This window comes from Poeciliopsis prolifica, unplaced genomic scaffold, assembly GCF_027474105.1.
Source record: "Poeciliopsis prolifica strain line A6 unplaced genomic scaffold, Auburn_PproV2 SCAFFOLD001, whole genome shotgun sequence".
NCBI classification, from domain to species: domain Eukaryota; kingdom Metazoa; phylum Chordata; class Actinopteri; order Cyprinodontiformes; family Poeciliidae; genus Poeciliopsis; species Poeciliopsis prolifica.
Genome location: NW_026562376.1, coordinates 6,333,472 through 6,352,012, shown reverse-complemented (window position 1 = coordinate 6,352,012; position 18,541 = coordinate 6,333,472). Strand labels below are relative to the sequence as shown.

Genomic DNA, 18,541 nt, shown 5'->3' with positions numbered 1-18,541 from the left:
CCAACATTCAGACCTAAGAGAAATCTGGAGGGACCTTTGGAGTGGCCAATAAGCCTGGTTGTAATGTTATTATCTGAGAAAGCCTGATTAGATATTACAAAACTGTTGTGATTTAATGAAAAAAAGTACACAATGTTTATTAAATCACAGTATGTGCAAAAATTGAACTCATATTCACAGTTTTGACTCTGTGTGGATCAAAAAATCTAAACAATAGATTAATTCTTGTTCTCCCAATTCTCGGTTTTGAATCATTGATCTTGTCACACAAAAACAGCTCAAGAGGTCTGAATTAATGAGACATATATCCCTGATGTGTTTTTTTTAAAAGAAATCCATTAAACATGAAGAAATTGTAGAGATTTTTACGCGTCAAGTGCAACCATGCTTGGTTGTGATTTTTAAAACCGTCATATTTTTGAAATTCCCCCCTTTTTTCTTTCTTTTTTAATCCTTTTGAGATCTTTCTCCACATGCGGGGAAGCTGCTGGCACAAGCCAGGCTGCAATGGATTTTCACCAGACAAGAACATGGTGCAAGGAAGCTTCATACTATTAAGAATTACATTTTTTTTTATCTTTTACAAGCATGCCTCACATTTTTATTTTTAAAGCATGACATTCAACCTGGACACCAGTGCCTATGTAGGATTTGTCTTTCAGAGGTTCGCAGCCAAGAGGATCTTGCTCTGTGATGTAATTTCTCCTCTGCATCAGAAAAACTGGCAGCTAAAATACTCCTGAGGCAGGTAAATAAAATATCCAAATGTGGAATCAATGCTGAGCAGCCTAAACATTTTTAAGCAAATTCAGCAATATTTGTCTTTTGATTTTAAGTTAACAAATGCAGCTGATTTGAATCACGTGTGACATAAATATTATCATCTTTTGCATCCTGAGAAACCTGAGCATTTTTGTTTTGTTTTTGAGTTTGGATTTTGTTCTCTTACATCAGTGTTGTTCTTCCCCCTGATTTGCTGTTTCTTTGAGTATTAGTTAAGTTTACTAAAGTGTTTCTTAGCCTACTAGTTCTGCTTCCTTGCACAGCTATCTTCAATTACCTGATCAGAATTGGATCACACGACTTTCTCCACGCCCTGATTTGTTCATATAGCTCACTGGTTTCATTGTTCATTTTCATTTGTGTTTCCTATCATCCTGCATGTTCATGTTCTCCTCCTCAGCGTCTGTTTTTGATTACACCAAACTCACATCTGCATTTTGGTCTTGCTTTAAACTTAAACATGACAAAAACTTACATTGTTGATCACTGAATGTCTTCATTAAAGTAAATGTTTACAGGCAGAGTAGATTTAAACATCATGATTTTAGTGCCTCATGTAATTTACCTTAGTTATTCAGTTATTTATAAAGACAATCATCAGTTTATGACCACATGCTATTTAGAAATATTAGTTAAGAAGCTTTATTATTGCTCAAAACAAAAATACAGGCATAAACAATATCTCCTATACATTCAAATCTCTTATTTTATTCAATTATATAAAATATAATAATGGAAAACATTCTTCCTTACATAAACAAACTATCTGAAAAAAGCAACAAGCAATTTTTTTGTTTTGTTTTACAGCTTAAGGCATCATGATAACACAATCAGCAGTCTATGTGCAGTTTAGTACTTTCATAGAATAGTCATATACTGTATGGCTCAAAATCACAGATCCAACACTTAAGCTCTCAGCCAAAACTCAGTATATAATACCAACAATGTTATAAAAGGCTAGGTCAGTGATATCAGTTACAGTATACACACACTTCTGTTCAGGGGTTTACATCCATTCAACATGGGCATAATTGTTAGTATTTTGGTACTTTTAGTGATTTAAAAAAAAATAAAACATGCTTTTTATTAAATAAAATATGAAATGATTACACAACATACAACTGCAAAGATGACACATTAAAATACTAAGCCCACATCTATATGTTAACCCAATGTCAATCCTTGGTTTTAACTGCCCCTGAAACTGTATGTTATCATCATTCAAAATGGACAAATCAAATAATCAAAACTCCAAAATTAGTATGAGAACCATGCAAATATCATGTCTGAATTTCTGACCTTATCGATATGAATCCAACAATAAGAAAGCTGTGTTTCTGTAAAGCTTTTCCATACATGGACCAAAACGATGTGTGCAATCCAGGGAGCACTTACAGTGTCCATTCAGTTCACTGTTGATCTCTTCAGGGTAATTATAAAATGTTTCAAACTGCTCCAGCTTTACACATAGATGCACAAGGCCACACAGGGGTTGTGTTTTCACAGTAAAATACGTCCTGTCAAGGCGTGCAAACACTGTCAGACTTGAAATACCTGCAGGAAATATTTGAAGTCATTAGATATCAATTGCACACTCTGAGCCAGAATAATATGTTTCATATTTTAATCTGTTTAAACATCTTCATTACAGACAATGATGAAAAATGCAACAAAACAGAAAAAACGTGTCACTGCTAAAAGAAATGCCCTTCCTCTGCTGCTTTATTATGCTTCCTCTGCTGCTGAATAACAATATGAGTGACAAAAGATATTTTGATTCAATTTTGTTTAAATTGAATGTGCACCTGATATACACTACAAGAGAGCATAAATCAGAGAATAACTCTGGAGGAGCTTCAGACATGCGGTACTCAGGTGGGAGGATCTGCTGCCTGGCTGACATTTAGTTGTTACTAAAAATATAAAAGAAATCTATCTGCACTCTGCTTCAAGCCATATTGGGTATGAAATAGAGACATGAACAAGCTGCTCTGCACCACACTTTTCAGATTCCTATTTGTAAAATAATATTAAAATTATTTGCCATGTATTTGGGTGTGTTTTGCTTTTATTAATATTACCCTGAAGTAATGAGACCGAGTTTGGCTCGCCTGGCTTACTGTTCTGAACTCTCACCAAACCTGGAGAACCAACAAGAATCCAAGAAACCTGATAGTTTATGTGGACTGTTTATTCTTATGGATAAGAACCAATATGCAGTTTTATACATTTACCTTTTAGTCTTTCTTATGGTTTTTTTGTTTTGTTTGTATTTCCTTCTAATTCATGTAAAGCACTTGTTGCTGTTGCTGAAAATGTGCTATATAAATAAAATGACTTACTTCAGAAAACATGATAATGTCACACTTTTATTTTGAGGTTGACAAGATTTTTCATAAGGAGCGTAACTGTTGCGGAAAAATAACTATAAAAAACTTAGCAGTAATTCTGTTTGGTAAAGTACAGACAGAAGTCTGAGTCTGTGAAACATCATATTTTTATGTTGCTTGTTTTTAGTGAGGTCTGAATAATGAATTACTGTACATGTATGTAGTTAATTATTATACTGAGATTAGGTCTTCCGAAATGAAACTAAACAGAGACTCACTTTAGTTCCTCTTGAAGTCTATTGAATTTGTCGAGGAGTCCTTCATTTTTCACATTCATCGGCGAAGGCGGAATGAACCAAGATCCAATGAACTTACATATGACAAGAACATGCTGCAAAGAGAGTAGATAAAGTTAGGAATGCAATACTTTTCTCCATATGTCATCATGCAGAATGTGCTTTGTTCCCAAGCTTGTCATTCAGCTTTTAAAAAATTTAAAACAATGACTGGTTTCACTATTGCTTTCAAAGAAAGTTTTTAAGCTCAGGTTTTTGTAGTTGACAAGACTTACCTCAAAGAGGATAACAAAAGCAAAGCGCAAGGCTAAAATCAGCCAAAACTGATGGGTAACATTAAAGTCAGAATCTCTGTAATCTTTGTAGCTGTGAAAAGAAGCACAATGGAAAATATGCGTGCTGACAGAATCATTTTTATTTATTTAAAAAAAAACTTTTAAAAGCAATTTGAAAGAAAAACAAACCTGCATGAAGTAGCAATGATTCCATCTGTGAACATTTGGGTTGGGTCAAACTTTACTTTGCTATCAGCCATTGACGCTACAGAGAGGGTGTTGTTGATGTAACCAGACATGCAGCTGAGGCACAAGAATGAAGATGAAGGAAATGTTTTATGGCAACATAAAACCATTTTAAAGAAAAGGAAAAAATCTCACTCTTTCACCCCTGCTGTGCCGTTGACACATGGGCCATAGACGTAACGATACACAAGTCGAGGGATAAAATCAGATGAAACTCCAATTACCAGCCCATTTACAATGACAGCTAAAACACCAATAGCCTCCAGTATGTCAATCCAGATGCCTGAGGAAAAACGAAAGAACCGTCAACATGCATGAATCCAAAATAAACTAATATCCATAGTTCATAATTACCAATAGTATTGGTCTTCTTTGGGACCATTCTGCGCTCCAGTGTGACCATCTTAATGGCGTCCAAGCGGATCTCAATCACATTATTGAGGAGAGCAAACAGAGGAGCAAGTGGAAATGCCGCCACAAATATGGTGGTAAAGCTAAACTGGATCACTGCAGCGAGAGTACAGAAAAAACAAAGTGAAACAAAATGAACCAAGACAAGTTCAGTGCTTACTAATCATGCAGTTCATACCCATCTCTAAGAACTCATTGAAGACGCTGAAAGAGTCCACATCGGTGAGTTCATAGTTCGTGTGCCAGTCCCTGAGTTTGCAGTTTTCACACAGCTCTTGTCCCTCTTTGAGCGTATAATCGTCTTTCAGATAGCAGGTGGCGCATTTCCTCTGCAGCTTACGTCGCCTTTTCCTCTTCTCCATGAACTTCTTGAGCAGGCTAATGCAAACAGACACCTTTAATTAGTCTAAACCAATTTTTTGCACATGATATGATACGATACATGTAGAAAGTATGTAATACGACATGAGATAAGACAATATGATGCCTTGTTGGCTTCAGGATTCAGAGAAGAGAATAACAGAAATAGGGTGATCCACTTTCAAGAGCGATCAGCAAAAAGATTAAGATAAAACTATGCAGTGCCATATGAGTTGATGTGATATATTATATTGCAATATGATGCTAAATGTAACTACATAATATAATATAATGTGCTATGATATGGTATTACATAATGAAACTGAGTGAAATTTCTCTCTGTGGGTAGAGCATCCAAAGATCTAATTCAACTAAGAGTTAAACTACTCTAAAATTTCAGTTTATTTATTTTTTCACACACTTATTCAAGCAAATGTAACTAAATAAATGTAAATAGTCACTACCAGCCTCTGTCATGTCAGCAAAATAAAATGAAATATGGCACAACATAAGAAAGCATGACATAAACAAAAAGCTATATGATGGAAAGTAATAAAATATTACTTACGGAGCAAAGTACTCAAACATATTACTGATGATTTGCTTCAGCACCATTATAATTGCCATTTGAATGAACAAGTCTGTGAGACATCCACTCGGGTGACACTAAAAGAAACAGTGAAACTTGTAGAAATAATGCAGTCACTTTATTCACATAAAAAGTACAACATCATTCCTTTAGCTGTTTCATGATAAATGAGATATGAAACTGTAATCGCTCACTTCTTCCAGTCTCCATTGGCCTGCAAGCCGTACATATTCACCTGGATGGCCGTTAATCCTGTTATCAGTGCAAGAAAAACATTCAGTGACTTGTCATGTAAGCCTAAACCAATTAGTAAAGAACAGTAGGCTTCAGATATCAGAGCATAAATCCAGAGTTTTACCTGCCAAGAAAAAATGCAACGTAGAAGAGGGAGGAGAAGTAGGTGAAGAACTGGAAGGTGAACATCTTGACTGTGAAACTTTTCTCCGTGTCAGCAAATGTCCTCGTCTTTTCTGTGAAACACAACGTTTGACATGTTTGAAAGCTCTGCTAGGTTTACACAGGCCCAAAATATGAACAATATTCAGAAGATTTGAGATGCATTAATGCAGTATAACAATATTTTCTTGTTTTTTGTCTTTGTTTCCCTCCCGTGAGTAGAGTCCTACTCATCCAAAGTCTAAGTACAGAACTCATAAAAATATTTGAGTTGCTTGGAAACTTTCTTTAATTTTTGATTTCTTATGTCATTGTGTCCTAACCAATAAAAACTGTGTGTATCTTTTAGAGTGTTTAAAGCCATTAAGAGAATGTGCTTATTAAGCAGGTTTTAGTTTTGCTCTGCCCTAAAAAGATGCATTTTAGTGATTAATCACAACAGACAATTTTTTCTGTGTGTATGCTCAGTTTTAATATTCACACTTCCTGCTTTAGTTTGAAGTAGATATTTGTGACAAGTAGAGCAGAAATACCTATCTTACAGAGCTTCAACGCAACAATCCTGTTAACCTACAAAAAAAAAAAAAGAATCACAAGATATCAGGATCACAGAGAGTACTACAACAATACCAATGGAATATACATGTAGAGGTCTTAGTACCTTAGTCATGATGGTGATGATGAGAAAATGGAGCACAGCGCCTCCCAACATAGAGCCGAGGTTGCTTTGGAAATATTCAGTCAGAAGCCCTGTTAATAGCACCCTGAATACCACCAACAAATGTGTCAAGCCAATAATCACCAGTATCTGAGAAAACAGAAAAAAAAAATCTATTACCTGCCAATAAATATATGGGTCTCCATAATTTATTGAAAACCACAATATATTCACACATTTCTAATTTTGGCCCTCTTATTTTGACCAAATAATGCATTTTGATGAGGTCAGAAAAATGACATATCTCACCATAACTATGACACAGATCAAAACCAGAGCGGTGCGCAAGTAAGAATGCTTGTACATCTTCGGGCGACAGTTGGCATCGTTCAAGAGTTCCAGGATCAGTTCCTCCTGCAATTAAATTAAAGCTATAAATTAGACCAAAGGGCAATTTGATGAGCTCTATTGCTGCCTGAAAGACATACAATATTCCAAACCTCTGATTCAGACCAGTCAATCACTCTCCATTGGCATACGTAACTGGCCAGATGTCTCTTCCAGAACTCCATAAACAGTGTTGCTGTGGAAGACAATCTTCTCTGTAAATACCTGATTATTACACATAATTACTTCCTATGTGTTTTTGACATTTATGTTATTGAAATTTGCTTATATTTGCAGTTTATTGTCCAACAAACAATCAGAAAATTTCAACCAAATTGAAACTGGACTAAAAAGAATTGTTTCATTCCAGATTTAAATCTTACTTTTAAGTCGAAAATTTGTGGGAGTTTGCAGACAAAATTGAGACTAAATTCAAACATTCAAAAATTTGCAATATGTTTCAATTCATACAATTTATGTGACTCATATTAATGTTGATAAAAATGTGTGCCAGACGTTCTCATGATCCCAAATTTATTCCTAAATTTGCACAATGCATTTGAACTGTTCTTCTTTCATAATATATCAAAGATGGTACACACATCTTTAATGATGTATTTGAAGAAAAATTGATTCCACAAGATTTTAGTTATTGAGGTTTTTCTCCAATCTATAGTGAAATGACCAAAAACACACATGTGGACAAAACAGGTTACAATAAGGTTTTAAAATTGCCATGTACTCAACTACACACAAAAACATTTAATTATTTTTAAAGCATAGTGTTTGGAGACTGGGTCTGTGTCAGAAACCCAGCAATTTCAACTGAAATCTACAAATTCTACCAAAAATAATACTCAGATATCAAATGAGAAGCTAAAAGAAGAGCATACAGTTTAGGCACCAAATTCTTAATACTTATTGACTCTCAAACGTGTGCACATCTTTCATTTCCCATCTTGACAAAATGACATGTTCGCTTCTGTAGGTGTGGTGTAATTTTAGTGAGGCTGTTGTTTTTATAGCAAACGTGTTTTTGGAAGCGTTAAAGTTCCAGTTTAGTTTCACCAGACTACAACACGTGATCCCACAATGCCAGGGGAGATTTTAGCAAGAACAGGGTGTTTCCTTTGAAAGAAGATGGTTTTGTCTTTTAGCTCTGCACGTCTCGCTTCCCAAACATGAAGAATACAAGGGATTGTTGCCGCATGTAGAAAACAACCAATGCTTTTTAGAAACTCTTGTTATATATTACTTCAGATTATATAATCCATCACCATTTTCAGACTCTTCTTGTTTTTATCAGTTACCGAGAAATGCTTCTGTGTTGTCCCTGTCGTCCAATAATTTCTCTAGTCAACTGTTTACTTCCTTCAATCTGAAAAATGTGTGTGGTAAAGTTTATTTGTTCACTTCTCCTGACTGATCCATTTGTAAAATGAGACCATGTAGCATCTCAGTAACTCTAAGAATGCAAATGAGCAAATGTCAAGGATCTGCTACTGGGTCTGTAGCTGAATTTCATCACATTCTCTACAACTGAATTTCATCACATTCTCTACAACTGATGGCAGGTGTGAAATTAAACTGAACACCAAAGTTGATTCAAAAGAAGCTCCAGCAAAGTCTCAGTTCAAGAGTGCATCACTGATACAACTAAGTTACTCTATGTTTATTACTTCTTATATTTATTTACTTGTACTAAATATATCTCATTTTATATGTGGAAGAAGTTTGGAAAATATGTATTAAAGTTCGTTTTGTACATTGTAATAACTCTAGCACTGTGTCATTCATGCCCATGATGATTGTGTGCAAACATCCAACCCGCAGTAAAGTTATGGTCTTGTCTCACAGTCAAGTCATTTCTTAGCTTTTTTAGAAGCTGGGTTATATATTACTTCAGATTATATAAATTGCTGCATGCTTAACCACTCCCACAGACAGATGGCGCCTGTTTCAGAGGTAAGTAGCCAAGAGGAGTAGGTTTGATATATTCTTGGCAGTGAACTTCTCGTTATCATAAAAAACTGGCAGCTAAATGAAATAATTCTGAGACAGAAGAACATGCAATTGTGCAAGGTACAGCCAAAATGTTTCAGCAAATCCACAATAGCATTATAACAGAAATCTCCAGCTGAATTTCAGTTAATAAATGTGTCTCACTTTGAGGTATGGGTTCTATTATTTTGAATGTGCATGTTTGCATGTGCTCACAAACTCACTCCATATTGCCATGAACATGGCGAAGAACACCGTGCCGTTATTGTCGAACAGCAGGCTCAGCTGTGAACAGAGATCAGCAGTGAGAACCAGCCAGCAGTTATTAACCAAAGAGCTACTTAGTAGTAAAGCAGACAAACCTTGGCATATGAGCATGTGTCTGAAAGCTTCCACACTTTGCAACCATTGTCACAAAGTGGACACATGACTGTGTTAGACTCACAAACCTCTTGTCTACAAGACAGTAAGGTCAGTCATTATGGAGGGGTAATTACAGAGGAAAATGTTCTGTCATATCACTTAAGAGAAAGAAAACGTTGGAAAGCTTACACGAGGGGTGAAGAGTTGAAGTAACTGAGGCCGTAGAGAAAGACTAAGATGCCTATAACAGCTGGTAGGATGAGGAGAAATGTGTACCATCCCAACCACAGGAAGTACAAGGCCACCTTCTCTCCAAAGTAGTTCCTGAAAAAACACACAAACAGTGCAGACAAGAAGAAAAACCCAAGTCAGGGAAGAAACAAACTGCACGCAAATACAATACTGTGAAAAAGCATCTGCCTCATTTGATTATTTTTAACACTTTAATGTCTGAAATCAAACAAAATTTTAATATCAGACAAAGATGTTCAAAGTCAGTATAAAAAGATTTCCAATCAGGGTTTCATCAGGTATATCTAAATTTAACTCTGTTAAGTCATGGATTCATTTTGAACAACTATTTTCAAAATTTTTGGAAAGAAACTCAAATTTACTGCTGAAGTTTTATTAATAATTTATTCAATCAAGAAGTAAAAGTAGACCAAGCATTGGCCCTCAACACAAGTTCGTAATTCAAGTAAAGCCAATTGATGTTTATTTGAATAGCACAAAAAAACATATAAACATCATCCAGACATGTTTATATTGCTTGTTTCAATTACATTTTGAAAGATATCATCATCAAAATCATCAAGCAAAAAGAGACCCACAGCCTGCATACTTTAATCATTTCTCTAATGTTAAAGAAATAAAAAGTATCCATTAACTAAATTAAATGTGCTTAATCACATTTCATTTGAAAGTTGTGCAAAATTTCACTAAACACTGACACATGTAGACTGCTAAACCTGTACATTTAAGAGATTTAAACAGAACCTTTCTGATAACAATAAGTGGCCTAAAATATATTTTAAAAAATCATCCCAGATTGCTTTAAAGACATTCAAACGCAGATGAGGAAGAAAGTTACTGATTTGTCTGGAAACAATTACAAAGCCATTTCTAAGGTTTTGTAATGGAACAATTACCCTTTATATAAGTTACATACTGCAGCTTTATTCAGTCAAATCATTTGAAAGTTGGTTCTCAGTGTATGATATTTAGTTTAAATAAATTAATTTGAGGATCTGACACATTGAAGGGGTTTTCTTAAGGCTGATAAATTGGGTCTTAAAACAGTTAGCTTCATCTAAATCCATCAAAAAGTAAAAGTAACATGCATAAACTCTTTTGTACAGCATTTTTATGTTTTTATGGTGTAAAGCACTTTGAACTGCCCTGTTGCTGAAAAGCGCTGTAAAAATGGAATATATTGTTTGGCTGATAATAAACGTTGCATGTCAATGAAACAATAATTTGCCTAGAAAGTTTAGGAAAACACAGAAGACTAAAAATATTCATATATGAAGTCAGATGTGATCCAATGTTTGTTCTCAACATAAGTAGAAACTAAGTGTTGATTTCCACTGGCGGCAGACGATCCATGTGGGCTGTAAAGTGACTCTTGGGTTGTTGTTCACTCCACCTTGTTGTTGGCAAGGTGGAGTGAGATAGAGGGATTAGGGCTCAGGCAATCTGTCACCTCTCACCTATGGACATGAAATCCTGATCTTAACAGAAAGAATGAGATCAAGCTTCTTTTGCAATGTGGCTCAGATCAAAAGTGGATCTTCTCTTTTGTATGAGGAGAGTTTATGATACAGTTCCAGTTTTTAACAGCAACACATTTTTTGTTGTTTTTCTGCTTTTGAATTTTGACTGACGGTTTGTTTTTTTAGAACTTAAGAGTTGATTACAATGTTACAGCTTCTGTTTGTTTGTCTACTTTTTTTTATTTAAAATTCTCACAAAGGTTAAAATGTTGGGGTTTCTGACAAAAAATCAAAAATTTAAATCTCGTTTTGTTATCAAGAGTCATTATCACTTTTGCTTCTTGTTTCTTGTTGCAAGATATTTATTTCCCACTCCTTTTAATGGCAATTCTTTTGGAGGACTAGTATGCAAGCTAACTCCCTTTAATTAGAAGAAACCCTGCATCTTCTGGTTGCCTCAACCGGTGAAGTTCCGCTTTTCTTCTTCTCGCACTGAAGGGGGCAATGCCACACATTTTAGATTTATATTTGCACAGAAAATATAATTTGATGTCTTTTTATCTTTGTACTTCAAAAATATATGTTACCTCATGTTGGTCCTTCAAACAAAGTCCAGACAGAAAGACAAAGAATGGAAATTTGTAGTTGTAAAATGCAAAAAGTTTTGTAGTTGCCTTTGCCTTTGCATGGCACTGTAGTCATGATTGGGAAAAATAATGTCTGTTTTGTCAAAGTTAATATGCTGAGAAAATTATCTACTGCACGTAAGATAATGACTGTTTATAAACCACTCAGTTAAGTCCAATTTCAGAAATTCTGTAATATATTACTGCAAAAATCTTGCAGAAGCTTCAAAATTTGCAGAAGCTGCAAAAGCTGAAATATACAAAAATCACAGTGTTTAAAAATATGATAAATGAATAAAGGCAGAAATAAAATAGACAACAAATTATAAAGGTTTTGTGTTGTAAGTCAAACAGAATAGTGTCAGTACTGTTACAATACTACAGTCATGCAGAGGAATGAATCAGTTAGTGCAGTTTCTTTTAAACAAATGTCTATAATTATGTTGAATTATGTCATTCCTTTTTCTTCTGGTAGTTTGACTGATATCAAAATTTTTTCTGCTTGCATGTGAAATTCCACAGGCAGACCTCTATGATGTTGAAGGGATCTCGGCTGTTTTCTTGTTTCTATAACAACCCTGCAGCCATTTAATCAACTGCATAAAAAGCGGAATAATGAAGAGGCTGTTGTGTTGCAGTCCAAACCTGACTTTAGTTATGGGTTGCCCTTTGAGACAGGCCGTCCATCGTGCCCATTCCTCCTTCAGCTCTTTCTGTTTCCTTTTCTGAAAGCGGGGGCGCAAAATCAAAGGAAATCATCAATATGAAAAAGAGATTCGAACAAACTGCTTTCATACTGCATACAGTTGCACTAAAAGATGAATCCTGCAGCGTGAAAATGTGATGTGGTGCCATTTTCAGAACATTTTAAGTTAACACTGTTGTTGCTGCACATCTGAACAATCATGCTAAGCACACAGGAAATGAATTTATCTTATCCTGCCTGTGTTTGTCCAGAAAACAGAAGGGCAAACATGCTAATGTTTTCTCAGTCGCATAACAACACTGTATGCTCACACACAAGCCTGCGTACTCCCAGCGCTGGATGACTCATCGCACTAACAAGAATTGCATTGCATTTCTGTGAGCAAATATCTTTTGGCAGCAATGTTTTGTTAAGAAAGCCACAATGAAGTTTCATCCTCATTATCTTAAAGCATCTAAAAACAACAAAAACATTTAACCAAGCACAAAACCTGTTTAGTGTGATTAATCATGGCTGATAAAATGTCCCTGACTTTTTCAAGCTTTGGTGTTAAATGTTATTTCTGTTTTGCAATTACATTTTATATAATGTAATTTGGTGTTGAACAATAACGTGAAGTTGGAATTTTACCTCATGTAAACAGAACCTCGTCTCAAAAACCTTAGCCTTCATGAGATCCCGCAAGTTCTCTGAAAAGTTTCCAGCAAAGGAGAACGATGAGAAAAATGAGGAGTTGATCAAAATCACGTTTTCAGAGCCCAGATTATCAACTGCTCTGACTCACCTTTAGTGCCGATTTGTGTGTGATTTATGATGAAGTGGACGATCCTTATCCTGCAATAATGGGACAAGTATCACTTGTAAAGTCAGTGATGCAGCAAATGAGGAGAATAATGTCATTTATTCAGCTGACCCATAAATAAATTTACTTTTAAATAATAATTGAATTGATCTAGTTCACACAAGAGAATGAAGTGTGATCTAAAAATGAAATCTTAATAAACATCTTGACATAAATTACTCTTGTGGGAACATTCATGAATTTTCAGCAAGGAATGATGAGTCAAGTCTTTTTTCTTTTTCTTTCAAAACAAGAATTGAGGTTTTCTTTTCATATATTTCTCAAATAAATTAATGGTCAAAATACTACAAACAAGCTCAAATGTGTACAAACATCCCCACTAATATTTGCATAAATGTCCCTTAGCAATTTATACAGACACCAATGCTTTTTGCAACTTTCAGGAAGCTTCCTATGGTGAAATGAAATAAAGCTTAAACTAATACGTCACAATGACAGAATATACGTTTGAAGGAGTCAAACTATAATAATAAAACAAACATTACCGATTGTCAAGAATTGTAGTGGCAGCATCATGCTGAGGGCTTATTTTTACTTCAATTGGTACAAGTGCACTTCATAAATAAAGAAGCAGAAATACTGGCAAAATCTTTGTTCAAATTTGGTGCTCAAACAAGATTACGATCAAAACCTGTTTTAGGAGATATAAAGCAGGATAAACTGGAGCTTCAAGACTTAAACTGACTTAAACTATTTAAAGTTCAAGTGTAATGCTTTCGAGTCTGTGTCAGGAAAAAATATATATCAAAATGAACTCATTCACTCCAGCAAGAATTATGCCAGTTGTTTCTTGTGTTTGTTGATGGCTACACAAAAAGTTTAGTATCTCTACAAATTGCTAAGTAGTGTTTAGAGTGTGTGCATGTTCAAATTCAAACTTGTGAACCCACGTCTCGTTTTGAATGCACTGAATTTTAGTGTTTTATATTAAAATAGATCTTCATTACAGCCAATTTAAATGAGTTTCTTCAAAGAAAAAAAATCAAAGAACAGCTCATAAAATTATTTAAAGCTGAGAATTAATAATACATTCACACCGATGAGGAAGGTGTTTAAACCTTAGATGTGAATTGCAATACATGTGAAGATAGTTTGCATGAAAACACTCTACTATATGATAATAATAAAAAGGAACGTTTAAAATAACATCAGGGGTTGTTTTGAATGCCAGACATCGCTGGAGTTGCTGGTCTTACCTTGTGCTAAGAGAGATATTGCTGTCTGTTGAGCTCCCACTGCAGGCATCGGATATTTTGAGCAGATATCTGTATTTCTGAAATATTTCTTTCGGCGCCTGGATCCCATAGAAGATGAGATTATCATTGATAATTTTCTAATAAGAAAAAATTGCGACAAATTAATAAGGAACTTTACCACAAAGAAAGTGCATGTGTTTTTGTTTATTGTGCAAGACCCACTGTCACTTTGAAGTTCTTATTCTGCAGCTGCTCTATGTATTCCCTTTGTTTCTTGGCGTGTCTCTCCCGGTCATCCAACAATTTGCCGACCAGGACGTAGTCATATGACAGTGGAGTGAACTGTGTGTGCGCGAAAATGATCCAGGTCAGATTTATCAGTGAGTGATCAAAATAGTTCTGGGTATTCTTAGAATTGGTCCATCAGTTCAACTCACCACAGGAGGAGGTTCATTGCCATTCTCTTTCACCACTCCCATAAATTCCAGTAATTCGATACTGGGCTTTATCACAAAACAACAACAACAACAAAAAAAGCTGAACTTAAGTTGCACAGTTATAAACCATTATACAAGTAGGAACTGCATAAAACCTTCATGGAAGTGTTAGAAATGATAAATATATATTAGCAAACAACAAGTTCGCTGAGTCTGAATGTGCCAGATTCAAATCTTGCACAAACCACTGGAGAGTTCATCACCTGCTGCAGAAATCCAGTCTAACTATAACCTGAGGCGTGCCCGGGAATGCCAGTTTAGGGAGAAACCATGAACCTGACTCACCAGACAACTGCCGCTGCACAATCTAACTCTAACCCGAATGAATGGTAGGTCATTGGACTATATCTCAATCAGCAGAGCAATCACGTCCATACAGCTAAGCATGAATGTAGTTCCAATCAGAAAGGGAGCGGCTTATCTAGAGGCACAATTTGAGTTCAATCACTTACTGACAGCGCAAATGCAAACAGGCTTTAGATGAGCATTGTAAAGAGGTAATCAGGTGTTTTTATGGGTTTGTGTTATTTAAAGGGGCTTCGCAGCGCCTGTCTGGACTCTGTGTCAAAGAACAGAATAACAATTGCTTTCCAGGAGCGAGCTTTCGGTAATACAACTAATAACTGTCCCTTCAGCAGCTGCATTGTGGATCAATGTGATGATTAAAGCAGCGACCTACCTGCCTCCTGTGCCCCGGCATGATGAGGAAAACCAGCGGCGACCTCCCGGACAAAAACAACCTTCCTCTCCCCTGAGTCCTCCAATGTCACTCAGCTCTTTGTTATATCTCACTGGGGAAAAAGAAAAAAAAAAAAACATTCAGTCTTCCACAAATAGCCACTAACTTCCGGACTACACCTGGAGGAAATGCGTCTTTCTCTAACAAGCAAAGGTATGTCAGAAGCGACTCTACCTGTTGCTGCCGTCACCGCATTTATCTTGACTGACGCCACCTTTTCTGCTCGCGTCAACTCAGTCCGTATGAACAAAAGCGAGTCAAAAATATAAGGAAACCACCGTCCACTCTGTTGCACTACTGGCAACGCCGAAATGAGACTCTGGATGTGATCTGTCAGGTGAGAGAATGGACTGACATCTATTTCTTCGTTGCCTCCTCCTCCTCTGGACTGTGACGTTCCGCTTATCCGCCGCTAGATGGCGGCAAACATGATGACGTTGAACCGGCTGCCAGGCTTCTGAGAGGGCTATGATTGAATCATCAGTGGATCCGACATTTTTCAGTTCATTATAGATAGATAGATAGATAGATAGATAGATAGATAGATAGATAGATAGATAGATAGATAGATAGATAGATAGATAGATAGATAGATAGATAGATAGATAGATAGATAGATAGATAGATAGATAGATAGATAGATAGATAGATAGATAGATAGATAGATAGATAGATAGATAGATAGATAGATAGATAGATAGATAGATAGATAGATAGATAGATAGATAGATAGATAGATAGATAGAAAGATAGAAAGATAGAAAGATAGATTATCCTCAAAGTCCAAATTTACGTAAAAAAAAAGAAGAAAACAAAACAATAAAAAAATATAAAAATACGTTGAAAAATGGCAACAAACCAGTCAGGGGGCAATCATACCAATGTCTCCAGAGCACAGATGAGTATTTTACGACACTATATTTAACATTCGTCAACAATAGAATAATTCTATTATTCGACTCATTTACACGGCAAATAAATTTATACGACAAAATCTTTCCTTTTATTAGTTGCATCAATGCAAAATTCAATACAAAGATATTTTTATCTCAAAAGAAAATAAAATATTCTGTCATCCATCTATTTTCAAAGAGTTGTTGAGAACTAATCATTAGTGAATGTAAATCTATAAAGTTGAAACTGAACCTTTTTTTACCCTTCCTGCCTAACTAACATTTTCTTATTTTAGATCAACCAGGACTACAAAAGTAATTCATTTTTGCTAAATACCAGAATAATTATTTCTTCCATCTTTAAACTTTATGTAAATTTACTTGGCATTGGGAAGACTCACCCTTTCATACAGTGTACCTCGACTTCCACATCTTTGAAAAGTAAATACACAAGTTTCTCCCATTGATTTGCTGAAATTGTGGTGCATTGCCTCTACAGGACTGTTGGCACTGAGTCAGGTTTCTAGGTCTTAATCACACATTTTGTTTGCTCTTCCAAAAAACTTTCTTTGTGAAGACCACCTAGAACTGGAACTAATTTGGCTTTATGATTAGGGTCGTTGTGAATTTTGAACACCAATATATGTCAAAATTTTAACTGCCTGTTTGATATCTTGAGAAGTTGCATCAATATTTCTACATAATGTCCTTTACTCGAGTTACTCGCTCCTATATAAAGAGCACCAGTCTCTCCAGTAATAAAATAGTGAGAAAAATAATTAATGTCTCTATCAATAGATACTCTATTTTGATATCTTGTTTAAAATTGTACTGGAAACGTTATAAACACTTAGCAAAGACACCGAAATTACCTAAGTGTTGTGTATAATTTTAGTTTTGGAAGTTGCAACCCAAACATTTCTTGACTCCTACAATGTAAAGATTGAGCTTAAAAATGCAGTGAATCAGGATAGATTGAACAAATATGTCTTGGATATGCCAATATGGCAGTAAGACTTATAGATAGATGAGTAAATGTAGAAAATTAACTCACCGTATCAAACTCATCTTCCTTACAGCCTTCAAATCAGTCTGTGTCAAACTGCTTTCAAGAAAAAGTCTTGAAAACAGTCTGCCACAGCAGTTTTCCTTCCTTTTCTTCTCTTGTCCACATTTATGGGAAATGCCACAAGAATCTGTCATTTAAATAGTTCAATTCCAACTAAGAAAATAAGAGAAACAAATGAAAGATCAAGCTGCTCAAGAAGTTTTTTTCTCAATGAATTCATACCCCTCCAATTGTTCATGTTTTCACATTACAGTCACCACCTTCAAAGCAATTTTGGGGGGATTTTATGTGATTATGCCAACACAAGCTATGACATAAAGTAGAAAGAAATGATGATATCATCATCAAACTGAAACTTTGTCTGAAAGTGTGAGTTGACAAATGAACCAAAAGTCTTTTTAGTGTACAGTATGTCAGGATATGTCAGTCTAGCTTTTTTTTGTTGTTGTTTCAGCTTTAGGCAAGCTTCCTGTTTTATTTTGTTAAGCCATTTCCTTTTTATGTTTTCATGTTTATCCCTCAGGTTGTCCTGGAGTTGTGTTTGTCAGTATTCAAAATGTCTGCCTATGATCCTTGTTAACTGTTTTTCTGCATCTTGATCATTGACTAGTGTAAATTATTGCTTTGACACACATTTTTATTTCATTCTAGTATTTATTTTCAAGGGTCTCTGCTCAGCTCTGATTTTAATCTGTATACTGGGTCTGCTTGGATCCATCACCTCAATGAAAGGATGATACAACAAACTGTTTGAGAACATGCTTCTAAGGAAATTAAATTACGCAATTGCCCGTCTCGTAAGTTCAAGTATGAAGACAAGCATTATTTCTAGCTGAAACATTTTGAAATTTGTAACATTGTCTCTCAGTTCCTCCATTTTCACACACTGTGCCTGCGTCAGCTTCCCAACCATCTCATTTGGGTGTGAAAAAAAAAGCATAGCAACATGAACGGGTGGTCCTCTGTGCCTTGTCATTAAAGATGATTTTACCATTAGCTTCTGAAACCTCAGAGGGCAGTGGTGACCCAAGCAGGCCCACATCCCACAGAGGAGAAGCGACATGAGGCTGGCGAAAAAACGCATGGCGGTGGAATAAATAAGCGGTTATATTTCTGCAGCCAGCCACACCCAATACACGAGGATCA

At 35.5% G+C, this 18,541-nt stretch overlaps 1 protein-coding gene across 1 annotated transcript; it reads right to left on the bottom strand.

The window, feature by feature from the left end:
- Positions 1-1,409: 1,409 nt before the first annotated feature.
- LOC129369759 (anoctamin-9) lies at positions 1,410-15,814 on the bottom strand. The gene is made up of 25 exons (XM_055045402.1): positions 15,608-15,814; positions 15,374-15,485; positions 14,635-14,700; positions 14,420-14,539; positions 14,198-14,334; positions 12,924-12,973; positions 12,770-12,828; positions 12,079-12,158; positions 9,285-9,419; positions 9,095-9,188; positions 8,957-9,017; positions 6,845-6,927; positions 6,654-6,758; positions 6,348-6,494; positions 6,220-6,256; positions 5,649-5,760; positions 5,485-5,542; positions 5,270-5,367; positions 4,520-4,719; positions 4,285-4,437; positions 4,066-4,213; positions 3,874-3,987; positions 3,685-3,775; positions 3,392-3,504; positions 1,410-2,337 (listed from the first exon to the last, which is right to left on the bottom strand). The coding sequence occupies exons 2-25, from the start codon at positions 15,392-15,394 to the stop codon at positions 2,304-2,306; spliced, it is 2,316 nt and encodes a 771-aa protein (XP_054901377.1). The 5' UTR covers positions 15,395-15,485; positions 15,608-15,814; the 3' UTR covers positions 1,410-2,303.
- Between the last annotated feature and the right edge of the window lie 2,727 nt (positions 15,815-18,541).

Bases quoted from the DNA above. Each gene is read 5' to 3' on its own strand.
- LOC129369759 (XM_055045402.1), bottom strand. From the start codon at position 15,394: ATGCCGGGGCACAGGAGGCAG. The intron at 12,829-12,923 runs GTGAGTCAGAGC...GAAACTTTTCAG, and splicing joins CACACAAATCGGCACTAAAG to AGAACTTGCGGGATCTCATG. The intron at 6,928-8,956 runs GTGAGTTTGTGA...TGTCTTCCACAG, and splicing joins CATGTTCATGGCAATATGGA to CAACACTGTTTATGGAGTTC.